The sequence below is a fragment of the Dendropsophus ebraccatus genome, chromosome 9 (genome assembly GCF_027789765.1).
Source record: "Dendropsophus ebraccatus isolate aDenEbr1 chromosome 9, aDenEbr1.pat, whole genome shotgun sequence".
Classification (NCBI taxonomy): Eukaryota; Metazoa; Chordata; class Amphibia; order Anura; family Hylidae; genus Dendropsophus; species Dendropsophus ebraccatus.
The window spans coordinates 88,610,554-88,626,286 of NC_091462.1; the positions used below are offsets into that span (position 1 = coordinate 88,610,554).

Sequence of the window (15,733 nt, forward strand, 5' to 3'; positions counted from 1 at the left end):
TCCGCATGAATATATTTAGATGCTTTCTATAGATTTTACTGTGTCGTATCATTTACGTTCAAGCTTGATAGAGTACTAGTGCAAAAAAAAAAGGTAGCTTACCTCAAGGAGCGTAGAGGAGACATTTTTCTGAAGTATGGGCACAAAGTCCTCCACTGTGGAATAGGCATTAGGAGCTAGTATTTGATAGAGCGTCATCTTCTTGGCTACAAACAAAATAATACTTATCTTTCTGTTTGACATAGCACACGTGAAGAATCCAGAGATCACTTAATATAAAAAGACATATTGATCGAGGGGGTTACAGAAGGTGACAGCTCCCTGACCTACATCTCTTGTCACTGCACTATTTAACAATTCATTGAAATGGAAACTGAGAACTCCCTGTGCCCAGCTATAAAATTGATGCTGCACGATACCAACCATAAGGTGATTGAGACTGCGAAAAATAAAAGCTAGCAGTTATTACTTAAGTGCAAGACTTGTCAGCCTTGGGAATTAGAAGAGTGAAACTACAGCTTAGAGCTAAAAATGTGCTTAGGATGGCTGTCACTTCCTTTTACCCACATGGCAGTAAAAAGGAGCTTGGGATGAGTAGTGTAAATGACAAGAGAAGTCAAAGTGCGGTGACCTGTCACAAGGCGTTATGCTCTGGGTTCATGTAAAAAAAGAAAAGAAAGCTATGAAACAAATACTACTCAGTGTTTTCAAGCAATTCCTTTTAATCTTTGTAGGAAAAGTGGAAGTAATATATTTATTGGGATCACTGGCGTGCGAATCAGAAAACTTAGGATAGTGACCCCCTTAAAGTGACTCTGTACCCACAATCTGACCCCCCCCAAACCACTTGTACCTTCGGATAGCTGCTTTAAACCCAAGATCAGTCCTGCTGTGCGTTCAGCAGGTGATGCAGTTATTGTCCTTAAAAAATACTTTTAAACTTGATTTAAAAGTATTTTTTTAGGACAATAACTGCATCACCTGCTGAACGGACCACAGGACAGATCTTGGATTAAAAGCAGCTATCAAAAAGGTACAAGTGGTTTGGGGGGGTCAGATTGTGGGTACAGAGTCGCTTTAAAAGAGAAGTCAGGTGAAAATTTTTTATTAAAGAATTGTATTGCCCCCTAAAAGTTATACAAATCCCCAATATACACTAATTACGAGAAATGCTTATAAAGTGCTTTTTTCCCTGCACTTACTACTGCATCAAGGCTTCACTTCCTAGATAACATGATGATGTCCCTCCAGTGCCCTGTGTCCCTCAGTGTCCACCTGCTATCACCCTCTCCAGCAGCCACAGCCCGCACAGCTCTGGGAGTTGGGTCGTGACATCACCATTTTATCCAGGAAGTGAAGCCTTGATGCAGTACCAAGTGAAGGGGAAAAAAGCACTTTATATGCATTTCCAGTAATAAGTGTATATTGGTGATTTGTATAACTTTGGGGGGGCAATACAATACTTAAATAAAAATTTTCACTGGACTTCTCCTTTAAAGCGAATGTCCATTGCCACGGTCCATTTTTCAAAATGCCGCCCAGTTATAATCGCAGGAACTAGGCATTTTGAAAAATGGACCATGTCACCAGGATCTCCGTGCAGGCGCCAAGAAAGTAATTTAAAAAAAAAATAGATACAAGATGGTGGTACCTGTCTTTTTCCCCAAAAAATCAAGTCAAATAACCTTTTACCTTTCAGTCCATTTTTCTTAAGCCATTCAGCCGATGTTCTGGGTGAAAAACTAGGGATGTCAATATTCAGTGGTTCATTATGGTTGGGAGGTTTCGGAAGAAATGCAGAGGTAGGTATTTTGGCAACCTCGGTTGATATCTGTAAAAATATATTTAGAATTTAACATTTTTCCTAATTAAATTGGACAACCAATTCCTCTACTAAGGTTAAGTTCACACATATAAAGGCAATAAAGAAACGTAGAGAAGAGCAGTGGCAACTCACCGTTTAAGTGCGATATTCATTCAGATAGACATTAACAACGGTATACAGGCAGATATATCATGTGCGCACTTGCTATATACAGTATGCCTGTAAATCGGTGTCGGTGTCTATTTGAATAAATATAACACTTAAACGGTAAGTTGCCTTTGCTCTTTTCTATGTTTCTTTATTGCCTTATCTTTATGGCCAAGCACCACTGATGCAGGAGTGCAGGAGAAGACTCACACAGGTCCCGCACAGATTAGACGCCCCACCACAGTTGCTTTCTGAATTTCTTTATTCACACATATTACAGTAAGTGCACTACAAAGCTGGTATATGTCAGGAAACCGGCAAAAAAGGTATTCTGATTCCACAGCATACTTGCTGCAGGCCCATTGACTTGCTTAACCACATGTAGTCTACTTGTGAATAGGTTTGGGCTGCTTTTCAAACAATCATTTGCTGTGACCGATTTTTAGTTGCATGGCCAACTCCTCTGAGAAGACCACCTCAGAAGACCACTTTTCAAATACCACTTTACAAGGGGATGTTAACAAAAGTGTGCCTGGCGTACAAAAGGAAAAAAAATAAAAACATTTCTGTACAAACCAAGCAGTTTGTTTAAAAATCTGGGACTTTTCCTCATCTAGCGGACGGGTGGTGTGGCAAGGGGAAGGGGGTGGCGTCTGAATTATCATGATTTACACCAAGCGGAAAACATGGCACAAATCTATACCAGGTCAGAGCTGGTGTATATATTTGCGACTGCCTCAGATTTGCTGGATTTACTTAAGGGTGTGCGACTCTTAGGGCTTAGGGCATGGGGGTGAGGCTTTATGTCAGACCTGCGTACTTGAACACTGGTCTTGATAAATTCCCTCCATAGCGTTAACATCCTACAATAAGTCCCTCTTATTTCCAGGATGTAATATTAATGTGTTAGCGAGACGACTCACCTCTTGTATTATACTGATACATGTGTCATCCAGTTTTCCTAGCCGCAGCTCCTTAATCTTGTTCAAGATGTCAATTGCTTTCTGCACCTCTTTGAATACTAACTTAATATCAGTGCTTGCATAAATCTCATCCTGTTAAGCAATATAAACCAAATATTTTAATTGTAATTTTATTTAATATGACATTTTGCTGGTGTTTGATCATTGGGATAGAAAGGTACTACAATGAGAAATATGAATTACCTCTTTCCACGAAGAAAAGCAATGAAAACGTGCAGCTACTGCTTCAGCTAGTGCTTGTAAATCAGCCTATAGGGGAATAAATACATTAATAATTTAGTGTCTTAATAGAGTTTCCAGATGAATACACATTTACAATGTAGTTCATATGTGAATATTATGTGACTAATTAGAAGCTAGATTACCTGCCCGATGCTATCAACTGCAACTATGTGCATCTTGAGATTTTTTCCCAGAGTGCACTGCAGAAGGTAGTCAGAAAGGACATCTGAAGTCTGGTCAGGGCTAGAAACAAAAAAAAAACAAGATTTTGCTGGTAATTGTAAACATAAACTGTAACAAAATGCTTTAACGTGCAAGATATACATTTAATATTGCATGTACAGTAAAGAAAAGAACATACAAATATTTTATATATTTTATGTTGTGTTCTGGAAGTACAAAAATACACATCTTGATAATTATAGCCCATATCTATGAACAAGATATAGGGACTATGTAAATGTAATGTAGAACAAATCAGAAAATTTTCAGCAGATAATTCTTAAAGGAGTGGCCACTTTATAGTAAAATAGTTTAGTGTACAGTATTAGGCTATGTTCATACAACGTATATTTTCATAAAATTACAGCCCTTGTTGAAATCGGCAACAACGGCCGTACTTTTTACAGAAATATACGTTGCCTTATCTTCTATGGGATCCCGGCCGAAGCGTATACACATAGTATACGCTCCGGCCGGGATCCCTCGCGACGCCGCAAACAACTGACATGTCAGTTTTCTGTGGCCGCTATTCAGTGAATAGCAGCCACAGAAAGCCCTGTCAGTGCACACTATAAAGCAAGCGGCTCTGGCCGCAAGCTTCATTGTGTGCAGTGGGGAGTTCTGATGCGGGCGTGCACGGATGCGCCCGCATCAAAACTTTGCAGCATGAAAGATCATCCGGACGGTACTGCAGTACCAGCCGGATGATCTTTCACGCCACAAAGTTCTGATGCGGGCGCATCCGTGCACGCCCGCATCAGAACTAAGGATGATCTTTTTAGAGACCGTCCATTACGTGACCCGGCCGGTCCAATACGCTGTGTGAACATGGCCTTAGTAACATCAGACTCCCCTCATCCAGACTGTGCTGCCCTGCTCTGTGGTAAGTCTGTCCATAAGATGGCAGACATGGAGGAGCATGTGACCATGCCGGCGCCCAAGTGTCCACCACTGAGCCTATATAATCCTATGGTGGACACGGGGGGTCACATGCTCCTCCATGTCGGCCATCTTATGGACAGGCTCACCACAGAACAGGACAGCACAGCCTGGAGGAGCGGAGTCTGATGTTAGCTTTATGTTGTATACAGGGAGCTGCTGTACACTTACTGCGAGTACACTTACTAATACTGTACACTGAACTATTTTACTACAAAGTGGCCTAACCCCTTTCAGTATATGTTATTGTTAGTTTCTGGATATTTAGTTTAATGTAAAAAACCCTAATTTCACTATTCAGTACAAGATTTCCTCTGGGCTATTCAATCTAACAGGTGCCATAAACCAAGGCTGTCTGTACTGAAAGGGTTTTTTAATGATCAGTGCTGCACTGGCATACACAGAGAAGGGTTGCTATAGCTCAGCACCCATTGAAGTGCGGTAACCCAGCAAAGCCACTACACAGGAAATGGAGCTTTCTGCTTCCACCATTATTCTCTGTGTATGCCAGTGCTGCAGCTCTGGCAACCAGCTGCAGACACCTGGCACCCCACCAATCTAATACTGATGACTTATCCTGAGGATAGGTCCAAAATAAATGTAGCCCAGAAAATCCTTTTAATAAAGTAATTAAAGAAAGTAATAACACGGAGCAAGCGGTTTCTGTTTGTACAGAACAAAACAGCAAAGTGGTTTATATCAACCATTAATATTAACCATATTTTACTTATTCACACATTATATATATATATATATATATATATATATATATATATATATATATATATACACACACACATTTTGGTAACTTCCCTGCTGTGTCTACACATATAACAGAGGACAGGCTAAACCCATACCTGTTGCTAACAATAACCATAAGTGTATCAAGGTCCTGGATTTGCAAAGCTTTCCGCAATGCTAGAAGTACATTACAACCACCTCGAGGCTGCATCTCTTGAATCCACTGTCTTGCTTCATGTAATCTATAGAGAAAAGAGGAAACAATTGGTTTAATGAAATGTTCTGAAGAAGAATTCATCCCAGGATGGGGCCATGGAGAGTGCAGAAAGGGGAATCTATTTAAATGCGCCTTATTCACTCCATTCAAGTCCTGTTAAGCGTGGTGCACTGCCGCACACTAACCCACAGCAGGTCTCAGGAGTGAGACTCGATGCAACCAGTAACTTCTGACATGTCAAAAATTACTTGAAATGACATTAATGTTTAATTCTGCACACACTCCCTGAGTAAATTGATCCTATCAGACAGGCAAGAAAAAGATCCAGAGTGGGAGTATACTTACACACTAACATTAACATCTTGGGGATATTCCCAAGGACATGAGACCTCACTTCCAAATGACATCAGAAAAATCTTCTTTTTGTAGCACAGCTGCTCATCTACAAGGCACTAAATAATATACAATATATTACTCGCCAAAATAACATAAATCAGAGTTCATTATTCTGGGCGATAACTCAGGTAAATGTAATGTTCTTAAAAGTATGAGACAATCTGAATATATTTCTATATGCAGACATTTTAAAATCTGAAAGAACACTGAAAGAAACGTAACTATCCAATTATATTAATATTACTAATGTGAGTGAAAACAATCTCTGCAAAGCGCTGCAGAATAATCAGTGCCCTATATATATATATATATATATATATATATATATATATATATATATATATATACCTGCAACTGGTATGGAAATGCAACAAAATATATAATAATGTATCAAAATAAAACATTAATAACACATAATATTAATTAGAGATGAGCAAATTTATAGTAAAAATGAAGCAAATGGCTTTGTTAGCTTGCCAATATGCTTATCAGCCTGCTGCCTTTGAAGTCCATGCTGATTTGCTTCAGATGCCTGGAAAAGCTGAATCCAGTCCTGAAAGAAGTTTCCCAGGAATGGATCCAGCTTTTCCAGGCACCCAGGGTGGAGTGGCACAGAGCGGCATAGACTTCAAAAGCAGCAGGCTGAAAAGCAGACTGCCGAGCTAAGGAAGTAATTCGCTTATCAAAATAATACATTTTACATTGTATAGTTTTGGAATTCCTATTATTTTCATTACTATTTTTATGTCTTCTATACCATTTAACGTAATGTATAAATATTCATGACAATATTAAAATTAACTGAAATTGTAACTATTATTTAAAAAAAACATTTAGCATGTCATATAAACGTGCACATTTCTGATAGTTTGGGGTCTGGGTGCTGAGACTGATAGCTAGAATGAGTAGGGCTAAGCACTTCTCTCTTCATGTTGCAGGAGATGAGCTCCATAGACTTCTATAGAATCCATCTCCTGCATTAAAATGAAAAAAGAATAGTTAAGCTGAGCACTTCTCTCTGCTTGTTCTAGTGATTGGTGAACCCTGAATGATTGAAACCAATATTTCAATAAAATTGATTACCAAGAGGCCTCTTAAGAAATCCATTCTCCTTGGACCGCAGTTCAGATGAGATGAATCGATCAGCAGACCTATATTTTTCCCTTGAACAAGGCCGAACATCTACAAGATACATCAAAGATTTAGTAATATTAAATGAAACAATCAGCCCAGTTGGGCTGATATGGTTCTCTGGAGCACAGTATGAAGAAAATAATATGAAAATACTGATCCTTCAGTTTTAACTAATCATCAAAATCAAACAAAATGATAAAAACAACCTCTAGTCAAAAATGTCTGTCTACCAATCTCCTCTCCAACTCATCACGGTTCCCCCATTTTTGAGATGACAAAGGAATCTGCAAAACCAGCAAGCAGAACCACTGAATATAAATGTCATAACTACTGCTGCTGCACTTTTATATAAAGTGGCTAAAGTGTTGCTGCTGTGATCTCACCCTGGCTATATCTCCTGACTAGAGATGAGCAAACCTGGAGCATGCTCAAGTCCATCCGAACCCGAACTTTCGGCATTTGATTAGCGGTGGCTGCTGAAGTTGGATAAAGCCCTAAGGCTATGTGGAAATCATGGATATAGTCATTGGCTGTATCCATGTTTTCCAGACAACCTTAGAGCTTTATCCAACCTCAGCAGCCCCTGCTAATCAAATGTCGATTGTTCGGGTTTGGATGGACTCGAACCCGAACCCGGTTCGCTCATCTCTACTCCTGACCGCTGCAATCAATACCTTTTTACATACCCGACTACATGTCAAAAGTTATTTTTAATGACAGATACTTTTTAATGCATAATAAAAAATTATTTATGCAAAATAGCTCTCCTCCAGATAAAAAAGAAATTACTTTCTGGTGCCACGTACTGAAGGTAGCATCAGTGCAAGTCAATGCTTCACCTATGGCCGGGGATTATTAGCCAAGCCAGATTCTCCACAAAAAAGGAAGTTACCCATATGTAGACAGCTGAGTTAGGGTCCTTGTCCCTTATCAGTACAGACTAGCATGCTGGCTGGCTAGCAGAAAGTTCTTTGTGGGACTAAGCGGGAGCTCTGCATTGCCTACATGTCTCTACATGTATATAGGTGCTGTCCTCAAAAATAAATTTTACTTCCCCAATCCCTAAAAAACAACATGACACTCAGCCTAGGTGGTTCATTCCATTTACAAACTAAACACCTGATAGATGTCTAACAACAACCCTCTAGTCTAGAAGATAAGGGACCATGGTAGCAGAGGACTGGAAAGGCCTGGGGTTCACAGAACTATGGTGGGCAAGAGAATGATCTGTGAATTATGGGAATGAAAATGTGGAGGGTGTTCATGAGAAGAAATTAAAGACACACTTTATTTTGTTCATAGAATGCATTGCTTTGCTGAGTACAAAGTATTAAAGTGTGTCTGTCATCAGACTATGCTCATGGGTAAGCAGACATGTCCCCATACCATGCTACCCGTACATCATAGTCTGATGACAGAACCATTGTACATAGTTGCCATTGGACGTTGGTTGACAATGATTTCACTCTCACAGCACAGTGATCACCTTCCTGCTTCCTTCCATTAACCAGCGAATTCTTTTATGGAAGTAATCAATTGCCCTAAAACAGACAGACAAGAAAATATTATCATTAAATGCTATTGGTATGGCAGAACCAAACTAAAAAATATCGAAAGTGGTGATTAACACAAGGTGTTTGTTCCAGAAAATGCAGCAGAAAAGATGATCATGTCTGGCCCCATAAGCTCAGATGGCGCAGATGTCACATTGGAAACTAATACAATAAGCATTAGACACATTTCCTCTATATAGCAATATATTGCACAGGACTGTAAATAAATCTTATTGCTTACAACAACCAAACAAAAGTGGATTTGAATGTTAGCATAGCTCTTTTACTCTGCTAAAGGATGAGGTGAGGTAACTTAATACAAGAGATTATACAACATTTGAAGCCATCATATCAGACATGAGGATTAAGTTACATAAAACCTTAGCTTACAATGGTATATATACACAACTGTAATCTGTGGGTTTGGATTTGGTGAAGCAGGAAACCACACTGCCTGTACTCGTGCCTGCAGTGCTATGATACTAGTAGTGGTGATAAAAGAAAATGCAGCATTGTCCCATTTACTTGAATAGAAAAGCACTGCTAATACTTGCAGTGCAGCTACTAATAGTACAGGAATACAGGCATGAGTGCTGGTCAATATTTTATACATTTTATAAAATTGTATAATTGATAATAAGTAAATGAAAGGAATATGGTCAATGGAATAATATATATATATATATATATATATATATATATATATATATATATATATATGTATATATATATATATATATATATATATATGTATATATACACTCACCGTCCACTTTTAGGTACACCATGCTAGTAACGGGTTGTACCCTGTTTTGCCTTCAGAACTGCCTCAATTCTTCGTGGCATAGATACAACAAGGTGCTGGAAGCATTCCTCAGAGATTTTGGTCCATATTGACATGATGGCATCACACAGTTGCCGCAGATTTGTCGGCTGCACATCCATGATGCGAATCTCCCGATCCACCACATCCCAAAGATGCTCTATTGGATTGAGATCTGGTGACCAGTGGCGGATTAAATGTACCCTGGGCCCCGGGCTGTCCACCCAACCTGGGCCCCCCCCAGTCAATCCGCCCACATTATGATCCGCTACTGCCCCCCCTCCACACGCTGTCCCCAAAAAACACTGCCTGCCTCCCCTCCCTGCTGACCCCAATAAACATAATGTTTGGTCCCTTGCTGCTACCCCCAGTAAGCATTGTCCATCCCACTTCCACTGCCCCCAATAAACATATTGCCAACTCACCCTGATGTTGCCGCCCCCCCCAAGGTCACAGCAGCACAGAGAATGTCAGGAGAGGAGGGTGCTGATCTTATAGGGGAGGTCACAGCAGCACAGAGGATGTCAGGAGAGGAGGGTGCTGATCTATAGGGGAGGTCACAGCAGCACAGAGGATGTCAGGAGAGGAGGGTGCTGATCTTATAGGGGAGGTCAAAGCAGCACAGAGGATGTCAGGAGAAGAGGGTGCTGGTCTATAGGGGAGGTCACAGCAGCACAGAGGATGTCAGGAGAGGAGGGGGCTGGTCTATAGGGGAGGTCACAGCAGCACAGAGGATGTCAGGAGAGGAGGGTGCTAATCCTATAGGAGATGGTCCCCCTTTTCCCCCCTTATAGATGGTCCCCCTCTTTCCCTCTTTATAGATGGTCCCCCTCTTTCCCCCTTTATAGATGGTCCCCCTCTTTCCCCCTTTATAGATGGTCCCCCTCTTTCCCCCTTTATAGATGGTCCCCCTCTTTACCCCTCTATAGATGGTCCCCCTCTTTTCCCCTTTATAGATGGTCCCCCTCTTTTCCCCTTTATAGATGGTCCCCCTCTTTTCCCCTTTATAGATGGTCCCCCTTTTTTTCCCCTTTATAGATGGTCCCCCTCTTTTTCCCTTTATAGATGGTCCCCCTTTTTTCCCCTTTATAGATGGTCCCCCTTTTTTCCCCTTTATAGATGGTCCCCCTCTTTTCCCCTTTATAGATGGTCCCCCTTTTTTCCCCTTTATAGATGGTCCCCCTCTTTTTTCCCCTTTATAGATGGTCCCCCTCTTTTTTCCCCTTTATAGATGGTCCCCCTCTTTATAGATGGCCCCCCCCCCCTTGCACAGCAGTCAGTAAATAAAAAAAAAACACAACTCACCTGCTATCCGTTCCCCCGTCGATCCTCTCGGCTCCTGGTCTGTCCCCGGCTGATGATGCGGCTGCCGGGGGTGTCTCGTCCTCTCCCCGGCAGCGCGCGCATCACACAGCTCACTGTGCCGCCTGGGCCCTGACTTCCGGTACAGAGCGTCTCTAACGTGCGCTCTTAATACCGGAAGTCAGGGCTTAGGTGGTCAAGTGAGCTGTGTGATGCGCACGCTGCCGGGGAGAGGACGGGACACCCCCGGCAGCCGCACATCAGCCGGGGACTCCTGTGACCGCAAGCGAAATAATGCTTGCGGTCACAAGAGTGCAGTGGCGGGCCGGGCCGCAGCGGCGTGGGCGAATTATAATGTGGGCGGCGCGGCATGGGCCCCCCCGGAGCCTCGGGCCCCGGGCGGCCGCCCAAACCGCCCACATTATAATCCGCCACTGGTGGTGACTGTGGAGGCCATTTGAGTACAGTGAACTCATTGTCATGTTCAAGAAACCAGTCTGAGATGATTCTAGCTTTATGACATGGCGCATTATCCTGCTGAAAGTAGCCATCAGATGTTGGGTACATTGTGGTCATAAAGGGATGGACATGGTCAGCAACAATACTCAGGTAGGTTGTGGCGTTGCAATGATGCTCAATTGGTACCAAGGGGCCCAAAGAGTGCCAAGAAAATATTCCCCACACCATGACACCACCACCACCAGCCTGAACCGTTGATACAAGGCAGGATGGATCCATGCTTTCATGTTGTTGACGCCAAATTCTGACCCTACCATCCGAATGTCGCAGCAGAAATCGAGACTCATCAGATCAGGCAACGTTTTTCCAATGTTCTAAGGTCCAATTTCGATGAGCTTGTGCAAATTGTAGCCTCAGTTTCCTGTTCTTAGCTGAAAGGAGTGGCACCCGGTGTGGTCTTCTGCTGCTGTAGCCCATCTGCCTCAAAGTTCGACGTACTGTGCGTTCAGAGATGCTCTTCTGCCTACCTTGGTTGTAACGGTTGGCTATTTGAGTCACTGTTGCCTTTCTATCAGCTCGAACCAGTCTGCCCATTCTCCTCTGACCTCTGGCATCAACAAGGCATTTCCGCCCACAGAACCACAGAAGTTGCCGCCATGTGATTGGCTGATTAGAAATTAAGTGGTAACGTGCACTTGGACAGGTGTACCTAATAAAGTGGCCGGTGAGTGTGTGTATATATATATATATATATATAATCGTAAGAAATTGCAGCACTTCCAAAATAGTGAAAACAACTGGTGGTTTATTTGGTGTAGCAAATAACAAAAATCAGCAACGTTTCTGTCTCATCACGAGACCTTTCTCAAGCATAAAAAATCAGTGACTCATATCCTTTTATATACTTAGTGAAATACAAAACAGGTGAGTAATCACAGTGTGATCATGTGACTCAAATACACAAGTGTAGTGAAAAAATTATTACATCGGGTTCCAATCAGGAACAATGTGTAGTTACAAAGTATGTATACAGTACAATTCATCCAGTGTTGTGTATACAAGGTGATACAAATGTTAAAATATGTTACATATAATAAATCGGCGGGGTTAGCTTCCACTCACCACTGCTCAGAGAAGAAAAAGGTAGGCTGTACTTGTCTCCATGCTTGTTCGCCCTCGTTGTGAATGGTTTGTAAACAACATCAACCCGCATGCGCGGGTCAGTGGGTGTCAACTGGCTTACGTCATTGTAAGAAAAACATAACAACAAGCCCCGTGTCACTACTGTCAGGTACGTACTAGATGTCCAGCCGCAGAAACTTCTGCAGCCTCTGGTGTAACTTCACACTGGTCATGGAGTCAATAAATGTTCAGTACGCTGTGGTCCTGCGAACCAAGGAAAACGCCAATGTTGACAAAATCACATGTTCACACTGGCTACGTTGGAACACATAGGAAAGGAGCTGGAAAATGGGTCTAATAGACTTAAAGGGATAGGAACTCATTCCAATGAAGCAGGGTTATCCGGTGGAGTGGAGAGCATTCCCGCAAAGCGGAATCGCTCTCCAGTCAAAAAACCTGGGGGTCAAACCGGGACCCACAATGTGGACCACGGGACGCCCAGATAGTCACCCAAACCCCTGTGCAAACTTTTCCCACATCTAACCCAAAGCCCCAGGTAAATACTGCTATAACGCATTGCACATCACAGTGTGAACATGATCTTAGATAACTAGACAGTCATAAATCCGGGCAACATGTGGAGAACAAAAAAACAGCACTCATTCAGAGCAGTGGTGGGCAGCCTTCCTCGCCGTTCCCAAAAAGAAATCTACAAAAAGAAGAAAAGAGAAAGGATATAAGTAACAACAAATACAGAGCAAAACAAGAAAAAAACATCTAGATGAGTTTTCGGACAAACCACTTCTGTGGATCCACAGGCTTGACACATTGCAACCTAAAGGGTTAAATGCGGAATTTGTAATTACAACTAAAATGTACAAATGAATTTTGCAGGGAAGTGGTTTGTCCGAAAACTCATTTAGATGTTTTTTTCTTGTTTTGCTCTGTATTTGTTGTTACTTATATCCTTTCTCTTTTCTTCTTTTTGTAGATTTCTTTTTGGGAACGGCGAGGAAGGCTGCCCACCACTGCTCTGAATGAGTGCTGTTTTTCTGTTCTCCACATGTTGCCCGGATTTATGACTGTCTAGTTATCTAAGATCATGTTCACACTGTGATGTGCAATGCGTTATAGCAGTATTTACCTGGGGCTTTGGGTTAGATGTGGGAAAAGTTTGCACAGGGGTTTGGGTGACTATCTGGGCGTCCCGTGGTCCACATTGTGGGTCCCGGTTTGACCCCCAGGTTTTTTGACTGGAGAGCGATTCCGCTTTGCGGGAATGCTCTCCACTCCACCGGATAACCCTGCTTCATTGGAATGAGTTCCTATCCCTTTAAGTCTATTAGACCCATTTTCCAGCTCCTTTCCTATGTGTTCCAATGTAGCCAGTGTTCACATGTGATTTTGTCAACATTGGCGTTTTCCTTGGTTCGCAGGACCACAGCGTACTGAACATTTATTGACTCCATGACCAGTGTGAAGTTACACCAGAGGCTGCAGAAGTTTCTGCGGCTGGACATCTAGTACGTACCTGACAGTAGTGACACGGGGCTCGTTGTTATGTTTTTCTTACAATGACGTAAGCCAGTTGACACCCACTGACCCGCGCATGCGGGTTGATGTTGTTTACAAACCATTCACAACGAGGGCGAACAAGCATGGAGACAAGTACAGCCTACCTTTTTCTTCTCTGAGCAGTGGTGAGTGGAAGCTAACCCCGCCGATTTATTATATGTAACATATTTTAACATTTGTATCACCTTGTATACACAACACTGGATGAATTGTACTGTATACATACTTTGTAACTACACATTGTTCCTGATTGGAACCCGATGTAATAATTTTTTCACTACACTTGTGTATTTGAGTCACATGATCACACTGTGATTACTCACCTGTTTTGTATTTCACTAAGTATATAAAAGGATATGAGTCACTGATTTTTTATGCTTGAGAAAGGTCTCGTGATGAGACAGAAACGTTGCTGATTTTTGTTATTTGCTACACCAAATAAACCACCAGTTGTTTTCACTATTTTGGAAGTGCTGCAATTTCTTACGATTATTTGAAGAGGAGACGTGGATCCAGTCTCCGTTGCTGGCACTCCGAGCACTTATTCCTGAGAGTGCACTCCGTTCTGTCGTTTATATATATATATATATACACCAACAAAACACAGTAATCACTGAACTCAAGGAGAACAGCGAAAAAAATTCCAATGAAGTACTCAATCAAGAGTCTCCACTGAAGCCCCCCAAAATTTAAAAATTACAAAACAAGAGTCCGTGGAGCCTCAGTTACGAGTCTCAAAACACGGGATAGCCAGATATCTCTAGCCTGTTGCCAACGGGGTGCCTCCATGATGGGGAGAGCACCACACCACCCTGAAAAATAACCCCTTAAGTCCCACTCGGTTGCGAGTATTGGAACATAGACAGGGAAATAACAGGGTGGCCCCTTTTGTCAATGTCTAACTCAAGGTGCGAGTATTGCGATCATGACAAGGGCTTGCAAAGGCAGGCTTCCACCCACAGACAGCTGTTTCGGGGTTTTTGCCCCTCGTCAGTGTGGGGTAGGATTCTGGCTAGTTGGGGCAATGAAAAATCAACCAACAAAACACAGTAATCACTGAACTCAAGGAGAACAGCGAAAAAAATTCCAATGAAGTACTCAATCAAGAGTCTCCACTGATGCCCCCAAAAATTTAAATATGCAAAACAAGAGTCCGTGGAGCCTCAGTTACGAGTCTCAAAACATGGGATAGACAGATATCTCTAGCCTGTTGCCAACGGGGTGCCTCCATGATGGGGAGAGCACCACACCACCCTGATAAATAACCCCTTAAGTCCCACTCGGTTGCGAGTATTGGAACATAGACAGGGAAACATAGACAGGATAGACAGGATATATATAGACAGGATATATATATACTTCCTCCTCTATAAGTTCCAAATCTTCAACTTACTCCTGAATTTTCAGCTCAAATTCATGGACAGTCTCTGCAGTTAGTTCAATTTGTTTGGCAGCATTCTTTGATGGTTTCCTTTATATAAAAAAGATTAATGACATATTAGTGTAATTGTATACATTACTGAAAACATTGATCTAGTCATAAAAAAAAAATTCTCATAATTAGCTATGAGGTAGATAGATGGCAAAGCAATATCACTATCAGTCCCATTAAATGGCACAGCACATGCAGTCATGCAGTCAGAGGGAACAGGGGGACACGGGACCCCCATTCTTGTGATCAATGGGGATTTTAGTGGTGGAGCGCCCAGAGGTCACACACATCTATCCTCTGGATCGGTTATAAATTTAAGTTCTAGGAAAACAAACACTCTATAACACAAAAGACAATGTTAATGAAATGCAGTGAAATGTGTTGTTGTGTTGCTGAAGATATTTCATTAAAGATATTCAGTATTAACATTACAGGCATTGTTTCAAAGTCATATTAAGGGTCTGTTCACACGTACAGACTCGCTGCGTAAAACTCGCACAGAACTCGCATGAAAGTAGCTGCGTTTTTTGTGGTGTTGAACTTGCCTGTGAAAATCATGTGAAAATCAAAATTTGCATGTAAAAATCGCACCAAACACGCAGTGAAAATACACATACATTGACAGCAATCAGTATCGCTGT

General features: G+C 41.9%; 1 protein-coding gene across 4 annotated transcripts in view; it reads right to left on the reverse strand.

Annotated features, from left to right (window-relative positions):
- Positions 1-15,733, reverse strand: part of VWA3A (von Willebrand factor A domain containing 3A) — a 64,746-nt gene that overhangs the window by 33,152 nt on the left and 15,861 nt on the right. For all 4 annotated transcript variants that reach the window (XM_069981985.1, XM_069981986.1, XM_069981987.1 and 1 more), the window contains exons 5-14: positions 15,054-15,131; positions 8,313-8,367; positions 6,776-6,874; positions 5,642-5,748; positions 5,196-5,321; positions 3,321-3,420; positions 3,139-3,204; positions 2,896-3,027; positions 1,693-1,831; positions 103-206 (exon numbers count right to left, since the gene is read on the reverse strand). In XM_069981985.1, the coding sequence (XP_069838086.1) occupies positions 103-206; positions 1,693-1,831; positions 2,896-3,027; positions 3,139-3,204; positions 3,321-3,420; positions 5,196-5,321; positions 5,642-5,748; positions 6,776-6,874; positions 8,313-8,367; positions 15,054-15,131 (1,006 nt within the window). The remainder of the gene's footprint in view (positions 1-102; positions 207-1,692; positions 1,832-2,895; positions 3,028-3,138; positions 3,205-3,320; positions 3,421-5,195; positions 5,322-5,641; positions 5,749-6,775; positions 6,875-8,312; positions 8,368-15,053; positions 15,132-15,733) is intronic.